This window comes from Psammomys obesus, unplaced genomic scaffold (genome assembly GCF_907164565.1).
Source record: "Psammomys obesus unplaced genomic scaffold, mPsaObe1.curated_primary_1811, whole genome shotgun sequence".
In the NCBI taxonomy this organism is placed as follows: domain Eukaryota; kingdom Metazoa; phylum Chordata; class Mammalia; order Rodentia; family Muridae; genus Psammomys; species Psammomys obesus.
The window spans coordinates 6,029,564-6,050,760 of NW_026585504.1; the positions used below are offsets into that span (position 1 = coordinate 6,029,564).

The 21,197-nt window shown below is 52.3% G+C and overlaps 2 protein-coding genes across 4 annotated transcripts in view; both read left to right on the forward strand.

The window, feature by feature from the left end:
* Ubox5 (U-box domain containing 5) overlaps positions 1–6,107 on the forward strand; it is a 38,418-nt gene extending 32,311 nt beyond the window's left edge. For 2 of the 3 annotated variants that reach the window (XM_055611988.1, XM_055611918.1), the window contains exons 5-6: positions 983–1,135; positions 5,010–6,107. In XM_055611988.1, coding sequence (XP_055467963.1) covers positions 983–1,135; positions 5,010–5,218 — 362 coding nt within the window. In that variant the 3' untranslated portion in view covers positions 5,219–6,107. The remainder of the gene's footprint in view (positions 1–982; positions 1,136–5,009) is intronic. The other variant, XM_055612058.1, reaches the window with a different exon arrangement.
* A 12,119-nt stretch (positions 6,108–18,226) lies between these two features.
* Avp (arginine vasopressin) lies at positions 18,227–20,221 on the forward strand. Its single transcript, XM_055603470.1, has 3 exons — positions 18,227–18,423; positions 19,572–19,773; positions 19,997–20,221. The coding sequence occupies exons 1-3, from the start codon at positions 18,301–18,303 to the stop codon at positions 20,167–20,169; spliced, it is 498 nt and encodes a 165-aa protein (XP_055459445.1). The 5' UTR covers positions 18,227–18,300; the 3' UTR covers positions 20,170–20,221.
* Positions 20,222–21,197: the final 976 nt, after the last annotated feature.

A 21,197-nucleotide genomic window follows, 5' to 3' on the forward strand; every position in this document is an offset into this window, starting at 1 on the left:
TTATTATTATTATTATTATTATTATTATTATTATTATTATTATTATTATTATTATTTATGTGTGTGTGTAGGCACTCATGTGCCATGCACGTGTGTGTAGGTCAAAGGATAGCTTTCAGAGTTAGTTATTCTCTTCCTCTGTGGGCTCCAGAAATTGAATTGGGGTTGCCAGGCCTGCATGACCAGCAAGCTCAAGGGTGTGCCTTTCTCTGCCTCCGCAGACCTGGGACTACAGGTGTATTCCACTGCACCTGGATTTTGACACAGATTCCAGGGAAATCAACCTCAGATCCTCGTGCTTTTGCCAGGAGTACTCTACTGGCAGAGCCATGTCCTCAACACCTGAGCTTTATTTATTTATTTATTTATGAATCAGAAAAGTATGGTAGCAAATGCCTGTCATTCCAGCATTCAAGAAGCAGAGGCTAAACAGTCAACATGACTTTGAGGCCAACTTGGGCTGCATAGTGATAACCTTGTCTCAAAAGAAAAAAACAAAACAAAAGGAAAACAAGTAGGGTAGAGTGGTAGGAACTGTACAGAGCTGGCATCAGCTTGTCTCATCATTTCTTTGGCCAGCAGGAAAGACTTTCAAAGTGTAACACAGGGCCTTGGGATATACTGAGTGAGTAGTAGAGTGACTGTCTAGAAGGTGCCAGTCCAGCACCACAACCATTTATGTTTTAGGGAAGAAAAGAAAAGGTAGGTGCAGTTCTGCATTGAAAGCTCAAGATGGCTCTGTCCTGCACAGCACTTTGGGGAGAAGCTAGAAAAAGCTCAGAGCTGTGTGGGCATTAAAGATGGGGAGGAAGTGTCCGGGCTCCCAGGTCTTTGACTCTCTTGTTCTGCCATTACCATCCTGGGAGACATTATATTCACATGTCTGAAGTTGAAAAGGTCATTTTCTGGTCCTCCAAGGACTTGTGGCTATTTCTCTCTTGCTGAGCATTCCTGGATATTACACTCTTGTATCTCTCAACAGGTCCAGTGTCCCATGAGCAGAAGCTGTCGCAAAGTTTGGAAATTGCCTTGACTTCCACTCTTGGCTCCATGCCTTCCTTCACTGCCCGGCTCACCAAGGGGCAGCTCGGCACAAGAGGGAGTAGTGCTTCCAGGAGGCCGGACGCCAGCTCCGGTAATCTGCTGGGGCTTAGCATCTGCCTGTGCAAGATGCTGGACCTAGTATTTTCGGGCTCTGTGGGCTTCTCCGAGCTCCCTCACTACAGTTCTCACTCTCTCTTGTCTTCTCCAGAAGGAGACGAGGGGCTGCCTGGAGATTGAGTCATCATAGGCAAAGCCTTTAGTTAGCCCTGCCATTCTGTGGGCTCTAATCTGGCTATCTTTGCTAGAGGTTTTTGTTTTGATTACTTTGACATAGGGTCTTGCTGGCCTTGAACTTTCTAGCTTCCAAGTTCTGGGATTACAAAGGTGCCCACCATACTTGGCTAAGGTGGAAGACATAGTTCTCTCCTGGGACATTGATGCTCCTTTTCTGTGTCCTAATCTTCCTCTCATCTGACATCTGGGCCATTTTATGTTCTTGTAAAGAAAGGTGTAGGTTTCAGATGTCATCCTCTGCCCTTCTTGATAACATTTTCATCATTGTACTAGAAAAGCACAGTGGTAGATTACTGAGCCAAATTAAAAAAAAAAAAAATCCACCTAGGATTATATTGGATGGTAGATACAAAGTGAGGAACTAACTGGATTTCTTTTTCTTTTTTCTTTTTCATTTGTTTTATGTATGTGAATGTTTTGCCTGCATGTATGTCTGTGCCTGGTAGAGTTCAGAAGAAAGTGTCAGATATCCTGAAACTGGAGTTACAGATAGTTGTGAGCTATGTGGGTGCTCAGAACTGAACCCAGGTCCTCTGCAAGAACAGCCAGTGATCCTTACTCATTGAGCCATCTCTCCAGTTGTGTGTTCCCCTTCACGACCCCCTTCTTAAACAAAGGACAAAGTGAAGCCTGGTGAGGCTCATAGAGCCAGGCCCTTGATTCCCCCTCTGATGTAAAGCCTGTCCCTCCTATTGTCATCTGGACTTCCATTTAACCCTTGCCCACTCCTTTTCTTCCCTAACTATCTCCAAGAGCATGTCTCTCAGAGTGTCCAGTGAAATGAGTCTCGTGGGTACTTGTCCTCTCGACATCTGGTGATGTGATTGGCTAGCTCTTCTTGCCTTAGCCACCTTCTCCTTCTTTTGGCTTTTAGCCCTTCTTTTCAATTCCCATTGCTAGAGTCTCTACCAGTCAGAGCCCTTATCCAATACTGCCTTTATGGCTCCTGCCCCTCCCTAACAGTTGCTGGGATCCCTCTCCTTGGCATCTCCAATCCCTATTCTAACTCTGACTTGTCCTGTCTGCCTTTCTTTTTCTTTTTCTTTTTTTTTTTTTTTTTTTTTTTTTTTGAGACAGGGTTACTCCGTGTAACAGCCTTAGCTATCCTGGACTCACTTTGTAGATCAGGCTGGCCTCAAACTCACAGAGATCCGCCTGCTTCTGCCTCCTGAGTGCTGGGATTAAAGTTGAGCACCACTATGCCCGCACTCCTGCCTGCTTTTCAAAGCTCTCCCCGAGCATTCCTCAGCCCATGTTGGAAAAGAGCCTTGTCTTGTACTTGTCAAGCCTTCAGCATGGAAGTGGTCAGCTTTCCCTTTAATGTCCTCACTCTTGACAGGGCATTCATTCTTAGGTCCTTCCAGGTACATACATGGAGGTCCAAAGACAACTTTAAGAAGTTTGTTCTCCTCTGCCATCGGTTCCAGGAAGCACCTCAGACCATCAGGCTGTGCCATCTCATCAGCCCCCTTTATGATTTTCTTTGCTATGGTTCTGAGGGACACCCTAGTACCAGTTCTGCAGCCTCTTTGTTAGCTCCCTATAGCTACTTTGCTCACCCTCCCCATCGCCCATCGCCCCATTGTCCTCACAGAGTCAGAAGATATTCTTGTACAATTAGCAGATCACAGTATTCCACCTCTTAAGATTCCCATGACAGGAGGCAGAGCCCCACTGTCCTTTGTTGCAACTCTATCTCCTTTCCTTTTGCTCACACCAGCATCCCTGCATCTTTATTTTTATTTATTCTACTTTAAAGAGCTGTGCTTTTTGTCTCTGAAACTGTCTGAAGCTCTAGAGCTCTGAGACCTTCAATGGGTCTCCTGTTGGTGCTAAAGGCAGTTGGTGCCCTTGATATTTCTGTGCAGTGCCAGGTGTGCCTGAGGGCTGGGGGAGTAGCTCAGCTGAAGGAATGCTTGCCTGCTGTGGGCAAAGCCCTAGGCTCAATGCCCAGCACCACCATGTAACCCAGACTTGATACTGTGTCTATAATCCCAGCACTCGGGAAAGCCAGTAAAATCAGCCTGAAATACTTGGGCCCAGTCTCAGAAAGAAAAGAAAGCGATCATGCAGGTTCGTTCATTCCTGCAGCGCTAGCACTGATGGAGACACTGCTATTACAGATAGCCCCACTCTCCATGCAGGCTCCAGACGCTTCTGAGAGCCATACCGTGAGAATTCACTTTCTGTCAGGCTCTTGAGGCAGGGCCTCACTATGGAGCCTACGTCGGCTTCAGACATGAGTGATTCTTCTGCTTCAGCCTCCCATGTGCTAGGATGATATATACACATCCTATCATGTCTTGCAACAGAGACAGGATCTTACTACGTAGCTCTGGGTGGTATGTTATTTGCTGTGTTGGCCTTGAACTTACAGGCAATTGTGGTACTTCAGCCCCCCTCCCCCACTCCCAGAGACTCCCTGGAGACTTGTAGACTGGCTAGCCCAGTGTACGCAGGATTAAAGAGGAGACCTGCGTGAAGGGGAGGGCCGGGACCAACAACCGAGGCTGTCCTGCCTCCACACTCAAGGTGGCGCACCTACACCCGCACTCACATCCCAGCTAAAGACCGGGTGGGAAAGGCAGATTAAGAGTTAGGGTGCTTGTTCTCGCAGAGAGCCTGAGCTCAGTTCCCAGTGTCTAGATGATGGCTTACAGCTGTCTGCAACCCCAGTTCCCGGGTTTAATGTCTCTTCTGGCCTCTGTGGCACCAGGTACACACAGTAAAATGACAAAACAGGCAGAGCACTCATACACATAAAACCAAATATGTTTTAAAGAGAGCATGGCTTGGGATAAGAATTTCCAAGCCAGAAGGAGTGGCTCACAGCTGTAGTCCCAAGCCCACAAGAGAAGATTCTAAGTTCAGGACTATACTGATAGCCCCTGCATGGCAACCCTAGTGACTGAGTTCACTCCCCAGAGCCCATATAAAAGTGGAAGGGGAGAACAAAGTTGTTCTCTCACCTCCAAGGCATATTGTAGCATGGGACCCCCCCACCACCACCACCAAAAAAAGGACAAAAATCACAGGGAACCCCCTAAGAAAAACAACAAAAACAGCAAGGAATTTTTACAAAGCAGATTTGTTTAAGGTAACTTGGGGTCCCCCCCCCCCGAGTATCGGCCAACCCGGCCTCTGTTTCTTAGAGTTGAGGAAGAGCAGCTGCTTCTTCAAATTCCTGTCGGTGGGAGGGAAGAGCCACAGGGGTTGGGGGATCAGAGCTGCCTTATTTAGAGGCCTTGAGGCCATCTTGTAGTGGGAGGGCTTGCTCGAAGCCAGGGCAGTTCAAGAAGGGGATTGAGGGGCTAGAAGGAAGCTACTGAGATTAAAGCTGCCCCTCTGATGATTTCCTTCCACCCGGGCTGTTCTGATCCTGATATTTGGGCCACGTTCTGCTTTTCTCTTTCCTTGCAGCTTCTCTTGTCAGGGTAAGTTTGTACCTTGCTCTAGCTTTGGCTGGGGAATGTACACTTTGTTTGGGAGACCAGGGGACAGGCCTGGTCCTGTGCACTACATTCAGGAGCCAGTTCTTAATCATCCATACACAGCACCAAGACTGATAAAGATGGTAGAAGGGAGGGCCTGTCAGTTCTCAGCTTCCAGGGACAAAGCTTACACTGAGGAACAGACTCACCTAACCCTGCCTCATTCTTCTGATTCACCAGAGCATCCTAGGAGTGTTTCTGGTCCAGAATGTGCCTCCTGCAAAAGAGCATTTTCTTCCTACTACACAAAGGAGCCTGTGTACCAGCTGCCCTGCGGCCACCTTCTGTGCCGACCCTGCCTGAGTGAGAAGCAGCGCTCTCAGCCCATGATGTGCACAGCCTGCCAGCAGCCAGTCGCTAGCCAGGATGTGCTGCGGGTCCATTTTTGAGTGACCAGCTTCAACCAGAGAAGTCCCATTTTGGGGGATACCTGCAGGTGGAGGGAACAAGATCAGGATCCCATTGACCCTGTTCTCTCCTGGACTTGAGCACCTCACGGTGTGATATGGGGACTGGGTCAGGACAACCCACACTCCTTAGGCAAGAACAGGATAACAAAGCCATAGGCTGGTCTGGGGAAGACATCCATGTTCTCCCTGGACTACCTCGCCACATCCAACCAGAGCCAGCCCCAACTGCTGAGAAGCACTCCCCTCAAGCCCTGTGTTATCTGCATACAGCCTTCTAATGGAGCTTTATGGATGGAGCTCAGTAGACTGTGACTTGGGATCTCACACAGCCTTCTCTGCCTCAGGGTCACTCAGAAGTGGACCATGGTAGGGGCAGTCAAGCAAATGAGTTAGCCACGTGTACTCTCACACCTGCAGGCACTTGGAGCCTTAATAAAGTGACCGTTGGCATTCACCAAGGCTTCCTCCTGACACAGGACAGGGCAGCCATATACACTTACTGGCATTGCTCAGGCAGTGCTTCAGATCTATCCAGTATGGGTGTGTCCGTGCCAGGGGAGGACCAGTAGCTTCCATCAGGCCAGGTGCCAGAGTGTGTGCTGTTGCTCCTGGAGCCACTCTCTGAGGGAGGAGATTCCTGTTCACATGTGGCCCAGTGCAGGAAAATGTTGTGCATAGGCAACATCTTTAACAAATTCTGACGTGTGTATGGCACACGTGCGCCGTGCGCCTGCGGCAGTCAGCGCACTCCTTCAGACTATGTGGCCCCACACCAGCGATGTGGCAGCCTCCTCTACCTTCTCAACCACCTCATTGGCTCCCTGGGTGACATTTTTTTTTCCCTGTTCAAAATTAAACCTTGTGGAATCCCAAAGAAAAAAGATTGTGTACAGCTCTGTTCACCCTGTCAAGAACTTCCAGCCATGACAAGAATATTGTGCAGGTTACCAGACTTCCCCTCCCCCTTCCAGGCACTGTCCACTTTGAGATAAATTCCAGCCTCTTGAGCCACATGTCTCTTCAGATTGCCCAGGGCTCAGTCATGAGGCAGAGGGAGTTCAGTGTTCCCAGGGGATGTGTCCATAGAGGTGGCCACTAGGGGAAATGTCACTCCTTCCTCCTCCACACCAACGCCTGCTGTGCTGCACCCTTCAGAGGAGACGCCAGGGCCTGTTCCACCTGGTGGCTCCCGCTCATCCCCACTCTGCTGAGCTTCCCTGCTAGGTGTGGTGTTCCTAGCCCATACAGCTACAGAGGGCTGGGTTGAGGTTGGAACCTACCCACAACCCAACATGGTGGAGCAGCCCACTTCCAACTCAGCCTTCACACCTCCGAGTGAGTGCTGGGGCCACCCCTGCCCCCCCCCCCCCGCTCCTAAGAGCCCCCAAGCTGCTGCTGCTCTGCAGCTCTACCAGAGACGCCTGTCCTCCTCTGCTGGAAAACTAGGTCTGGGAGCCCCTGGGGTGGGCGGCACCTACCCTGAGTCCAGGGGGAGCCACTCCCACACCCTTAATGCGATTAAGTTTTTCTCTTCAATCTGATCCCCAGCCCCGAGGAAGTGCTATTTTTCTCCACCCTTGCAGGAACCATTCTAAGCACCGCAGGGCTCTGTTCTTCCCTGGAATACAAGAATAAAAGCCATGTGTGGGGCAAGTTTTTAAATGGAAACAGCAGGACTGCTTCAAGGCCAGCCTGAGCTACGTAGCAAACATTTGTCTCAAAGACACCAAAATGGAAAATGTTATTTGGCCCCATGGGCATTTTATTTCTCATTAGAGATTGGACCTGGGACCAGGCACAAAACGGCTTCCCAGTAAACATGCAGAGCCCAACTCCACTGACCAAGAAGACACAGCTATAACCTTGCTTCGACCTGGCAGCCTTCCAGAGCTGTGCTGTCTCTTCCTGGTAATCGGGTCACATACTCAGTGGAGGCTCAAGGCTGGAGACATGTTGAAGACGTGGCACTGGAGAATTCTGAGAACAGAAGGCAGGCAGCTTGAGGCGAGGAGCCCACAGTGGGTCCAGGCTCTTCGTCTTCATTCTCTAAGTTAACTGGTTAGACCTGGTCATCCGCCCTATTGGGCCAAAGCTCTGACCCTCAGCCACTCCCTGAGCACGTGGAAGGAGGCTCTGTCAGAATTAGTCCTGAAGGCAGAAGAAATAGAAAAACCAGATAGCCAGGAAGAAGACCAGCAGCTGTTCACTGTTGACGGAGAATCCCTGTTCCCTGTAGGAACACAGCTGGGCCCTGTACCCCTTGGGTTCAGGGACTGGGGAGGCTCGCCCAGCCCCACACTTGTTGGGCTTCTTCCTATTGGTCTCCATCTTGAGGCCACTCCACTGCTGGGCTCCTTTCCATTCCCCAGGAAACAGGGTCCTCTGACGCTGGAGTTCCTGTAACTAGGTCTACAGACAAAGAGACCAGCCTCCCACTGCCAGTGGCATTGTGACGCAGAGCTGAATGCCATTGTGACGACCACTGGGGTAGGAGTGGAACTCCTGTGGGCTGGCCTTCTCCCACCGAGCTCCCATGGGTATTCTGTAAGGAGGACCTGGCCCACAGTGCCCCCACTTTGCTTCCTGTTGAGGCCTGCTTCATCTCACCTGGCCTCCAGGCTACTTGCACATGTAGCATATTCTGAGCGGAAAAGGGAGAGCTGGGTTGGGAACTGGCCAAAGGATACTGTTCAGAACAGTCACCTTTCATTACTGGGTGATTATATTAAAATAAAAGCTGGGAGTCAGGGCTCATGACCGTATTCTCAACCCTTGTGCATTTGAGGCCAGCCTGAGCAAACTGAATTTAGTTCCTAGTGTCACCAGCCAGCCACATTTCATAGAGGCTACTAGACTGGACAGTTGAGGTACAGACCAAGTCTACCGTCACTGTTAAGGGTGAGGACAGTGTGAGGACTAGATATGAATGGGAGACTGGTGTGTCCCATGTGAACCTTTCCTCTAGGAGAGAAGAGCCCTAAGTGGAGAGAACACAGATGGCTTGGGGTTGTTGGGTGGGCTTGAACCTCGCTCTGTACCAAGTATTGACCACCTGCTGAAGTGGCTCTGCCTGCCACCCCTCCCCCCACCCCGTGCTTGGGGTGGAACCCAGGGTCTCGTCCATTCTAGGCAAGTGTGCACCCCCATGGACACCTCATTACCCATAAGAGACTAAAGATGGAGAGGGACAGCTGCTCGTGTCTTCTAGTATCAAGACGGTGCTGCCTATCACCACTCAATATTTGTCTCTTCCAACACTTGTATTAAGCAAAACAGAACAAGCCCTTCTCACTGTGAACCTGTCCCGAGGAATAAACCATAGGCCTCAGGCACATGAGTCAAGTAAGCTACGCCTGAGCACTCACGAGGCAGAGGCAGGCAGATCTCCTTTCGAGGCCACCTGGTCTACATATCAAGTTCCAGAACATCCAGGGCTGCAAAAAGAGACCGTGTCTGAAGAAAGAAAGGAAGATTCGGAGAGTGAGAGGGAGGGAGGAGGAAGGAAGGGAATGAGCACTTCAGGGCATTGGAGAGATGCCTCAGTGGTTAAAAACACTTCCTGATCTTCTCACGGACCATCATTCTGTTCCCAGCACCCACATGGTGTGTCTCAACCTTCTTTGACTCCAGTTTTAGGGAATCCAGTACCTCTTCTGAAAAAGGGTGGACCCATCACAGTCAGGCATGGCTGGAGGAAGGCTTAGAGTCCCTGCCTTCCACTGCTGAACTGTTGGCTGCTGACAGTGGGACAGAGGGGAGATGGTGCCTTCAGTTCACACAGTCCTTAAACTAAATGGGTCACAGGACAAAACCAACCAAAAGCTGTGGGTCTGAGGAGACTCACAGGCAGAGGGGTGGGGTGGGAGAGGTGGAGGGCGGGTGAGAGGGAGGTCAGTAAAAGAGAGAGAGTCATCAGTTCACTACAGAAGAATGAAACTGTCAAAGAACAAAACTAACTGTAAAAATCAGAAGAGATGGCTTAGCAGTTTAAAGTATGCGATGCTCTTCCAGAGGACCTAGGTTTGACCCCAGCACACACATGGCAGCTCACAACAATCTGTAACTCCAGCTCCGGGGGGATTCAATGCCCTCTTTTGGCCTTTGGGGACACCAGGCACAAAAATAGTGCACAGATATACAGGTAGGCAAACCCTCATACACATAAAATATTTTTTCATAAAATGTTTTTTTTTAATTAGAATAATTTAAAAAAGAAACAAAAAAAATTATAAAAATCCCTGTTCCACCAGAAAGCAGCACAGGCAGTTTGACCCTTTAGGGACTGAAGAGCCCTAGCAACCCGGGGGAGGGGGCATCTACGGCCAGACTGTAGGCTCCAGAGCAGGTGACATACCTGACGTTATTCATGTTATCGAGGAAGTTATGAGTACCTTGAAGGGCATGCATGGTTGAAAATAAAACTTTGCCTTCAAATGCTGAAAAGCTGACGTACTTCCATGGATTTGATTCCCAACATCACACACAGAGAAGAGGAGGAGGAATATATCGAGGCTTGATGTCCTGGTGGCGTGCTCTGTGCTTTGTATGGGTTAATCAACACAACTCTGGGTCTGGGAGCAAGACGAGATTCGGTCGTGGGAGGTAATCATAGGAGCTGCTCCGTGGTCCCCTACGGGTCCATTTGCACGGCCTGCACTGATCTGGTGAACAGCAGCATTTCTCGACCTTCCCAATGCTGTGGCCCTTCAGTACAGCTACTGTTATGAATTATAATGTAATGTCTGCATTTTCCGATGGTCTTTGATGACCCCTGTGAAAGGGTCATGACCCACACGTTGAGAACCAGTGATCTACAGGCCCTTCAATTGAGTCCATAGCCTCCATGAAGAACCAGAGGCACAGAGGTCGGTAAGCCCTTCTTAGAGTCGGGCATGAAAGCGGGGCCATCTCCTGGCTCCTGTGTGAATGGAAAAGTACCCACAATGCAGACACTGGGAGGAGGATGTGACGAGGGTCTTAGCTTGCATCCAGGGGAAGCAGGTGTCCGGATCCTGATGAGGTGGGCTGGTCATGTTTCATGGAGACTCCAGATGTGTGAATACATGTGTCCAAAGACAAAGTCTGACAGAAAAACTGCATGACTGGAGAAATAATGGGTGATTTGGTGCCCAATGAACTGTGTGTGGCACTGGTGGAGCTGGGCTTTATTTATTTAATAAGGAAGACATGCTGGGCATAGTGGCAGCTGGCTTCAGTACCAGCACTCTGGAGGCAGAGGCAGTCAGATACATCTCTATGAGTTCCAAGACAGCTTGGTCTATACAGCAAGGCCACCCAGGGCTACACAGTGAGACGGTCTCGAAAGGGGGCTGGGGAAGGACTCAGCAAGTTTCAGGAAATCCAATGCCCTCTTCTAACCTCTGTGGGTACCAGACATGCATGTGGTACGCACACATGCAGACACGTGGGAAAAACACTCACACACAGAAAATACATAAATCTGAAAAGGGGGAGGGGAAGAGGGCAGGCAAGGGTCCGGAGAAATAGCCCAGTGGGTAAGAGAACTCACCACTCTTCCCCAAGACCCAAATTCAGCTCCCAGCATCTAAGTCAGGGGGGCCACAAACACCTGAAACTCCAGTCTTGAGATTCTGCGGCTCTAGGGCACCTGCCTTCACAGGACAGGGACATACCCGTGTACACGTACCTAAAAACCATATGTTTAAAAAAGATTTTAGAAGGTTAGATGGAAACCATCAAATGGGTGAGACAGCAGCTCTGAGCTGCCTCTACCTCCCAGGACTCTCCTTGACTCCTGGTACCCTCTCTTTGGGCCCAGGGCCCAGACATCAGTTATGACTCAGCTGATGAAATGCAGCCCCGAGGCTCATTAATTAGGAAGGCTGTAATTAGCCTGTCTCGAAAGCTGGGAGTCTCCAGAGAGAACCCCTTTCACCTGCCTTCCTCCCTCTCACCCAGGGGATGAGCTCAAGCAGGGGGCTTTGCCCCTGAGACGGAAGAGGGAGTGAGAGGTGAGCACAGCAGAGGAAATGAAATGCTGGGACACACACACGTGTGTGTGATGTCTCGGAGAGGTCACCTATAATGAGATGGTGGAAATGAGCTAAGCTGCCTGAACCCTCAGTTTCCTCCAAGAAACCCAGGGGAAATTGGAGCGTGGCCCAGCCCAGCTCTGCAGCCTCTTCTGGGTGCCAGGATTAAAGGTGTAAGACACCTATACAGGCAACAAATAATTTCTGTTTTACAACCCTATACAAGGACACAGGCTTATTATTATTATTTTATTTCATGTACATTGATGTTTTGCCTGCATGTGTGTCTGTGTAAGGGTGTCGGGTTCCCTGGAACTGGAGTTACAGACAGTTGTGAGCCGCTATGTGGGTGCTGGGAAATGAATCCAGGTCCTCTAGAAGAACCGTCAGTGCTCCTGACTGCTGAACCATCTCTCCAGCACAAGCCTTCCCTCCCTCTCCCCCTCCTCTCCCTAAGCATTTGGGAGGCAAAAACAGGAGGAGCTCTGTGAGGTCAGGGCCAGTCTGGTCTACAAAGTGAGTTCCAGGACTGCCAGAGCTACACAGAGAAACCCTGTCCTAAAAGTAAAACACCAAACCAACACCACCTGCACAGCTTCGATGGAGAGATGGCTCAGTTTCGAGCAACGGCTGGTAGAAATCAAACCAGGTCCTCCCGAAGAGCAGGGCTGGTTACTGCTGAGTCATCTCTCCAGCCCCCTAGCCCCCACTTCCTCACCCTCCAACCCCAAACCCCGCCGCGAGTTTTTAATTCTCTTGATTTACAGCTTTGTTCTGTTACTATTTAGTCCTCCTGAGGGCAATTAAGGTGGCTCTCTCGGCAAAGGTCTTTCCTGACGACCTGAGTCTGGCTCCCGGAACCCATGAGGGTGGAAGGAAAGAACCGAACTCGGCAAAGTTGTCTTCTGAACTCCATATGCACGCACCCACCCACCCACATCAAGCACACACGAAACAGTAATAAATAAAAGTTAAAATAAAATTTTAAAAACTTAACGAAACTGTTTAGCACGTTCAAGCAATGGCTTGAGAGGAACCTAACTGTGTGTTTCTGAGCCATGGGACTCGGTCCCTGGGACCGGTGCTGGTCAAACACAGAGGCTGGCAATGGACCGCTGCTAATCGGGCTGAAGAGAGCTGAGGCAGTTTGGCATGCGCACACACAGACACTTGCACGCACCCACCCATGCCTGTCAGCTCATGGCATCTGGCTCTTCCCATGGCCTGGAGTCCCCCCCTGTGGGCCAGTAGCCCACTACCTTTGCAGCGACCTCCCCTTTGCAGAGACGGGGCTGAGGGCCCTGGCGGTAGGCAGGCTGCGGCGTGTCCAGCCTGGACCTGCAAGTGGACCCGCCCTTGAGAAGCCTCTCCCGCCTTGCTGGCTCTGAGTGATGCCAGGCCTGCGGTGGACGCATATGCCGCTTGGCTGTCCGGGTACACCCTGCCTCTTGACAAGCCAACCCGGGGTACACAGCTGTACCCCGGCCCAGCCCGTGGCGAGACCTTGAGAGGCTTTTGTCTTTCCCTGTGAGTTTCTCTTCACCCAGTTCTTGCCTCTTTGCCTGGCTGTGTCAGACAGATGGACAAGGTTGGTTCTCCCCCTCAAAGAGGTTTGTCATGCCCCTAGAGGGGCTCATGTCCCTGTCAAGAGCAGCAGACCATCGGACCCAGAACTCTGAATCTGCCCAACTTATCCCTATACAGAGTTGTGTTTGTTTGTTTGTTTGTTTTGTTTTGTGATTCAGGGTTTCTCTATATAGCCCTGACTGTCTTGGAACTCACACTGTAGACCAGGCTGGCCTTGAAACCAGAGACCTGCTTGCTTCTGCCTCTCAAATGCTGGGATTAAAGACATGTGCCACCACCACCAGGGTAAGTTCTTAAAGCTGATTAGCAACTTTTCTTTTATGTGTATGAGCTGTTTGCACATATGCCTGTGTCCCACGGGCATGCTTGGTGCTTGAGGCCAGAGAAAGACACCAGATCCCCTGGAACTGAAGTTATAGACAGTTGTGAGCCATCAGGAGGGTGCTGGGAACAAAACCTGAGTCCTCTTCGAGAGCAGCCAGTGCTCTCAGCCGCCTGGCCCTCTCTCCAGCCCCCACTGTGCAGGCTTTGTTGTGGCATAAAAATAGCCACACAAACCACTGAGACTCTGGTCTAAGCTAGGGATGGTTTATTAGAACGCCTCTCCAAGCTGATCGATCAGGACTCGGGGGCCTAACTGTGACCTCTACAAGAGCTCACAGCAGGGTTTTCATAGAAAAATAACCAAGTGCAAGAGACATGGTAAGGGCAGTACAAAGCAATATTACCTCTTTGGCTAACTAGACAAAGTATTGTGAGCTAGCCTTTAAGCTGATCGGTTCTAGGTAAGTGAGGGTCTTCCAGAGCACAGCCCAAGTGCAACTGAGTGCAACCAGGCGTATAGATACCACAGTGCAACCAGGGTGGAGCCAAGTATGCCGATAACCAAGTATGAGTTATGACACTGTTGAATCATAGAAAGTATATGGCCAGCAAGAAACAACCGCTTCCAGGAAGCAGAGCTGAAAAGTTTAAAATTTTCAACTTATTTTCACCTTAGAAACAAAATGGAAGCTGAATACAAAGATGGCTGCAGCCTTGTCTCAAATAGCAGGCTGCAACATATTTTAAAACAGAACAAGGTTTGTCACCTGTGTTGGTGACCCTGGCCTTTAATTCCAGAACGCTGGAGGTTCAAGGCAGCCTGAAGGGGATCCTGCCAATCAAAAAGACAAGACAAGAGCTTGGCAGTGGTGGCACACTCCTTTAATCCCAGCACTTGGGAGGCAGAGGAGGCAGGCAGATCTCTGTGAGTCTGAGGCCAGCCTGATCTACAAAGTGACTCCAGGACAGCCAGGGCTACACAGAGAAACCCTGTCTTGAAAAACAAAAACAAGCAAAAAGACAGAAAAACTGAATACACTAATCTAGAACACCTCACCTCTGGTAAGACCTCAGTGAAACGGCATGAGGGCACATGCCTGTAATCCCAGCTTGAGGGATGAGGGTGGGGAGACAAAAGAACTGAGGCAGATTTAGGTAGAGAGCAAGTTCATGGCTAGACTGGGCCACAGGTACACTATCTCAAACAAGTGTACAATGAGGTGGGCACTGGGGTTGGGACATCAGGTAAGTAACCTTGGAAACAAGGTCACACAGCAAGGCCCCGGAGAGCTAAGGACTGGTCTCAGAGCTCCCCTCCCTCCCTTCTGTAATAGAAAAGTCCACAGTTGGCAAAAACTCCCAGGACAGTAATAAGCACAAGGGATGGTGTTCTTCATGACTTAGGGTTTTCATTCTAGAAGGAATACAAATATACATACATGAACACCCCACAGAAAGGAGGAGGGGGGAGGGAGGAGGAACTTCAGGGTAAAGGACGTATTAGCCAGCCTTGTACCCCATCAACACAGACCCAAGCTAGAAAAGAGCAAAAGGAGTGAGGGGCTGGAGAGACCGTCCAGCAGCTAAGGCTGCACACTGCTCTTGGAGAGGACCAGTTCAGTCCCCAGCACCCATTTCCGTGGCTCACAACTTCCCCTAACTCCAGCTCCAAGCTCTGATGCCCTCTTCTGTACTCTGGGAGCTCCCATACTCATGAGGACATACAGACATATACACACAATTAAAAATCATTTTTTAAGTGAGAGGTGCTCTAGACAGGACAGGAAGGAAGTGTTACTTGTGGGAGGTGTGGCTGTTTGAGCGACAGCCAGACGCCTGTGCGAAGGAAGCTGTCATTGGGGGTCCTAACCAAAAGTCTGGTGTGTCAGGGAAAAGGCTCAGAATGAAGATATACGCTGGAGCGTCATTAATATGTAAAAAGTATAAGAATAGCCTAGGAAGAAGAGAAGGGACCTGAATAGCGAGTCTAAGGCCGTTCCAACATGTGAAGCCAATGCGAAGCCAGAAAAGAAGCATAGAATGTGGTAGAGGGACCAGGACAGCAGGGAAGCGCGATGTCATGGGACCAGATAAAATATGTTGGCAAAAAGGACAGAGTCAGGGCTGCAGAGAGGGCTGTGGTTTAAGAGCACTGGCTCTCTTCCAGAGGTCCTGAGTTCAATTCCCAGCGCCCACACGGTGGCTCATGACCATCTACACACTCTACTGCCCTCTTCTGGCCTGCAGGTACATGCAGCTAGAGCACATATTCATATATATAAAATAAATAAATCTTTTTTTTCTGTTTTTTAAGGACAAAGTTGGGGGCTGGAGAGATGGCTCAGCAGTGAAGAGCACTGGCTGCTCTTCCAGAGGTCCTGAGTTCAATTCCCAGCAACCACACGGTGGCTCTTGACTATCTATAATGGGATCTGGTGCCCTCTTCTGGCGTGCAGCCATACATGCAAATGGAACACTCATGTATAAAAAAAAAAAAAAAAAAAAAAAGACAAAGGGCCTGGAAAGATGGCTCAGTGGTTAAGAGCATTGGCTGTTCTTCCAAAGGACCTGAGTTCAATTCCCAGCACCTACATGGCAGCTCACAACTGTCTGTACTGCCAATTCCACGGGATCTGACACTTTCACACTAATGCACATAAAATAAAATTTAAAAAAGACCAAGTCTTCATCATGTAAAATAAAGACCGTGAAATAAAGAGAGGCCGTGTAAAATAAAGGTGCAGATATACCCGCCGGAATGGCTGCACAGAGCTCTTTATGGTTGCTGTACCGGTAGGTCCAGTGGGCAGGTTTGTCCAGAAACCTGAAAGGAGTAAATGTTGCATTTGGATAAGAATGACAGATCACAAGACAGCCATGGTGGCTCACATCTTTAATGGCAACACTTCGAAAGCAGAGGTAGGCTGTGAGTTGGAGGCTAGCCTGCTCTACATAGAAATTTCCAGCCAGAGCTACAGATTGAGACTCTGTCTCAAAAAAAAAAAAAAAAAAAAAAAAAGGATTTGGGAAAAGAACAGAGGAGGGAAAGAGGGAAATACAGAAAATGTGGGGCCTGTGGGGGCCTGTGTGGTTCTTGGGGCGGGGGATCTGAAATGAAAGGAGCCAGCGCATCCGTGGGCCCTCCAGAGGTGGAGGTTAGCTCTAGCGGACATGACCGTGGGGACAGCTCTCCAAAGCTCTGGTGGACATGGCTGGTCAAGGGCTCAGACTGCTCCCAGGACTTGTGTCTTTCATTCTGACCCCATCAGCTTTTAAGTGATAGTTTGGAACCGAAGGGCGGAGACTGAATCAGGGACAAGGCCACACCACAGGCCGGAGGCGGGTGCCCCTCCCAGCAGCCTGCCTCGCTGTTCACTGTCCAGTGCGAGCAGGACAACACTCTGCCCATCTTCATCTGCAGGTGGAGGGAGAAGGTCTCTGCTGGCCGGCAAAGCTTCTCCCTCTGGAAAATGATCAATCGGCTCTTAACAAGGACATTAAAAATACAGCACCACTGCCGGCTGACATCACCATGATGCCAGCGCTCCCCCTAGGCTTCACGTGCGTGAAGTGACTCAGCACTCATGGCCCTTTACCTTATGCTGGAGTCAAGTGGGGAGTCAAGTCAGGAAGCTTCAAGCCGCAGAAGCCAACGAACTCGGCTTCCCCCCACATCAGCTGCCGGTTAAAGAGCCCCGCCCCCCAGTGCCTCAGTCATTCCTGAAGTCCTGAGCGTGCCAGGCCGCCTTGGCCCTGCTGTACTTGTTGGGACAGAGGGCAAAAAGTCCTCTGGAGCTTCCCTGAAGCACACTGATAGACGCTGGGAGGCAGCAGAAGCCTGTGGGAACTGGGGTGGGGGGGCTAGCCAGGCCTAAGACCAGCGGGTGACCAATGAAAGCAGGCTGTCTAGCCTAAAACAGAGTGTACTGGTATATGCCTGTAATCCTAGCACCCAAGAGATGGAGATGGAAAGTCAAGAGTTCAAAGGCAGCATTTGCTACATAGTATGTTCAAGGCCAGCCTGTATGTACTGCACTAGGCAGTCTAGAAACAAACAAACACATGACTTACAACCTACAGTCAGGAACTACACCTGCTTTTTCAAACTGGGCCACTGGCTGGGGCTCCTCCCATTTCCTCCCCCAGAACCACAGTCCACTTCCATTCCTGCCTGGGACGGTACCAGGGGCATGGCTCTCTCCACAGCTTTTCCCTGTATTTTTTCAGTTTTTCGAGACAGGGTTTCTTGGCATAACCTTGGCAGTCCTGACTCGCTGCCTCGTAGACCAGGCTGGCCTCGAACTCACAGAGATCCGATTGCCTCTGCCTCCTAGGTGCTGGGATTAAAGGTGTGTGGCTCTGCCACCAGCACACACACACTCAGACCAAGGACCAGGAAGCCAGACCCTTCACACAGTCCCTCACCTCACTGAGCCTGGGGTTCCACAGTAGCTCCCCAACCCATTCCTTAGTGGGAACCAGGCAGAGGCTTTCCCTAAGGCCCCCTTCTCAGAGCCTGAGGCCCCCGAAGCCAGGCACAGCCAGCATGGGGCTGACCTTTGGATCTGTGTTCCGCTTTTGACCCAGGGTCTGTGGCTGTTGGCCCCTGAGGCTGCAGGTGGGAATTTCCTTCTGAAAGCCTACCTGGAAAGTGTGGTTTCTCTCACTCATCCTACTCCACAACTAACAAGCCTGCTCCCCCCCCCCCTTCCTGGTCCTGACCCTGCTCCAAACATGCCAGCCTGGTGGGTGGGGTCTGTTGACCCCTATAGCCTGTCGAGGGCAGCCAGAATGCTCAGATACGATCTTCAGGTGGCTCTCAAGCCAGCTCACCTCCCAGATCCTACAGTGCCACAGTCACTGAGGCAGTTGCTCCAGCCGCAAGGTGGCCTGCCCCCCCCCCCCAGCCTCTGCACAGACAGGCCCACGTGTGTCCCCTGATGCCTGAATCACTGCTGACAGCTTGGGACCTGCTGGCCGTGGGCTCCTGGGGAGCCACCGGGGAGGGGGTTAGCGGCCACGTTGCCGCCTCCTAGGGAACACCTGCAGACATAAATAGCCAGCCCGCCGAGGCGGCAGAGCAGAGCCACCAGAGCAGGGCTGCACACCACACGGCGCCCACCTGTGCTCGCCAGGATGCCCAACGCCGCCGTGCAGTCTGCTTGCTTCCTGAGCCTGCTGGCCTTCACCTCTGCCTGCTACTTCCAGAACTGCCCGAGAGGCGGCAAGAGGACCACCCCTGACATGGAGCTGAGACAGGTATCACTGTGGTCCATTTTCCAGCTGCTGCCAGTGCCCTAGGAACCAGTCAGGGGCTAGGAGAGAGGGAAACAGTGTCAGAGAACTCGGACCGGAAGGAGGCAGCATGGCAGAGTGGACGGGCTACCCAGAAGGGTGAGAGGGGACCAGGTGCCAGGGCAGCCAAGTGAAGGACACCGTCCCTACACAGGGGATAGGCCAGAAAATGAGGGGTACTTCCTTCTAACTGGACTGGGTGCCCAGGCCTCCTCTGCACCCTGGGAGGTGGGGTGGCTCATCAGGACTCACTAGATTGCAGCCAGTCTCTGTACTGGCCTGTTCAAACCCCTATCTTAGCCTGAATTCAAGGCCTTTCCCGTCCAGCTCAGCCTCTGCTCTCTCCCTGAGCCGGGTCTGTCTCATGTCTGACCCCAGCCTCTTGCCCAGATCTCTTGCCCAGCGTTTGCAGCTGTGAGTCTGCCCTTCTGGCAGAGCTGAAGGGAATCCGGTCGCCAGGCTCAATTCTTTTCAGGCCCCAGGTGACTCAGTTTTGAGTCGTTGAACAAGCTGGAATGGGGAGGTGGGCAGCTCTCACAGTCTGCCTTCGTTTGCTGGGTCCTTTGGAAGCTTGAGGTGCCCTGTGCCCATGCACGCAGCACCCTGATTTGGTCCCCACCGCCCCTCTAGTAGGCCCCAGAAGAGGTGGGCAGGAGGCCAAGGCCCGCATGAAGCCTACCAGCTTGGGGCAGGGGTAGGAGCAGAGCCAGAAAATGAGAGCGAGGGATGGTGGGGGTGGGGGGTAAGGTAGGGGAAGAGAGGGGCTAGGGATGTGCAGGAGGACCCTCTGAAGGTCCTGGAGGTCGGAGAGGTAAGCCTCTGAGAGAGGCTGCACACCAGAGATGCCGCAGAGGCGAGGAAGGACCCCCAAGCGCTGCCCACTAGCAGACTGCCAACGCAGGTGAGGGTTTGAGACCCACCACTGAGAGGTGCTCCTTCTGACAGTTTAGCCACTTAGGTTTCCACTCCTGCCGCTGGCTACTGCTCCGGCCTGGGCAGCGCTGTCCGGGACACCCGCACGGGGAGGCTGGGACAGGGCGGCCCCAGGTTCCCAGCGCCCCTCCTGGCCTCGCTGACCAGCGGTCCCCCCCCCCCCCCCCGCCCCACCGCAGTGTCTCCCCTGCGGCCCGGGCGGCAAAGGGCGCTGCTTCGGGCCCAGCATCTGCTGCGCGGACGAGCTGGGCTGCTTCGTGGGCACCGCCGAGGCGCTGCGCTGCCAGGAGGAGAACTACCTGCCCTCGCCCTGCCAGTCGGGCCAGAAGCCGTGCGGGAGCGGCGGCCGCTGTGCCGCCTCGGGCGTCTGCTGCAGCGACGGTGCGCACGGGGCCGGGCACAGAGGGGGAAGGGGGCGCGGGGTGGGAGGGGGCGGGGGGAAGAGGGGCGCTGGGTGGGGAGAGAGGGACGCCGAGGTGGAGGGTAGTGATGAAGGGGAGGGAGGGGTGTCGGGACGTGGGGGAGGGGAGGATGGGGGTTGGGATGACGCCCCTGCAGCCGCGTCCGCCTCAGGGCGCCTGCGCTCACCGAGCCCTTCCCCCAGAGAGCTGCGGGACCGAGCCCGAGTGCCGCGACGGTTCTCCCCGCCTCGCCCGCGCTCGGGAGCCGAGCAACGCCACGCAGCTGGACGGGCCCGCGCGGGCGCTGCTGCTGCGCCTGGTGCAGCTGGCGGGGACGCGGGAGGCCGCGGAGTCTACCAAACCCCGGGTCTACTGAGCCGTCGCCCCCATCCCTCGCCCCCCCAGCATGGAAAATAAACTTTTAAAAAAACGCACCCCGGTGTCCGCCTCTGTCTCTGGTTCGGGGAGGGGAGGGCAGGGGAGGGGAAGGAGTGGGGGAGGGAGAGGCACCGGGGTGTACGCTTTCTGCTCTGCCCTGGCTAATCCTCACACCCAAAGTGCGGGCAGGACCTTACAGGGGAAGGGAAGCGTCCCGGAGCTCCCGGATACCCACATGATGCCCAGGACAAAGGCAACCCCATGCTCGGATGCAGGGAGAGGTCTGAGGCCAGGGTGACCCTGAAGAGTCAGAGTGATCTGGCGATTCCCTGGCTGAGATCGAAATAAAAAGAGAGCGTCAAGACAGTGGTGGACAAGAGAATCGGAGCAGGACATGGCGAGAGGCAGAATCAGCGAGAGTGACTGAAAGAGAGGAGACCAGCCGGGGCACCACCTCAGTCCCGTTTCCACCCCAGACTAAGGCGAAAACAGCTTGAGGGACCTGCCCTGCTTCCCAGTGCAATGTCACTTTCGCCCAAGACTGCTTGGGTGGGAGAAGCGCAGACTTAAGTGACACAGCGCCGCCTGCCTTCTCTCCAGGGGCTCCGTCTTCAGGACCCAACCACCGGAGGTAGACCCCACTGAGAGCCCAGCTACCAGTCCCCCACAGGCACGTGTTCAAGCCTCGGGAACACAGACAAGAGTGGCTGGGGGTGTGGCGCAGAAGTAGGAGGCTTCCCTAGCCTGGATTTGGTCCTCACGGAGGAGGAGGGGGAAGAGAAGGAGAGATGAGAAAAAAAGACAATAGCAGCTCGACTATAGCTAGAGACCCAGAGAAACACACAGGACCAGCAACCAGGCACGCACACAGCGGCTCGGACAGAAGTACTTCCTTCTCTTTGGTACATCCAACTTTGGGGCAAAGTTGTCACCAGTACTTTGACCTCCGTCCTCCCTTCTTATTAGCTGCTTCTTCTTCTTCTTCTTCTTCTTCTTCTTCTTCTTCTTCTTCTTCTTCTTCTTCTT

Coding starts and splice junctions, on each gene's coding strand:
- Avp (XM_055603470.1), top strand. CDS start 18,301: ATGCCCAACGCCGCCGTGCAGTCTGCTTGCTTCCTGAGCCTGCTGGCC. Junction 18,424..19,571: donor CTGACATGGAGCTGAGACAG/GTATCACTGTGG, acceptor GCCCCACCGCAG/TGTCTCCCCTGCGGCCCGGG. Junction 19,774..19,996: donor GGGCGTCTGCTGCAGCGACG/GTGCGCACGGGG, acceptor CCCTTCCCCCAG/AGAGCTGCGGGACCGAGCCC.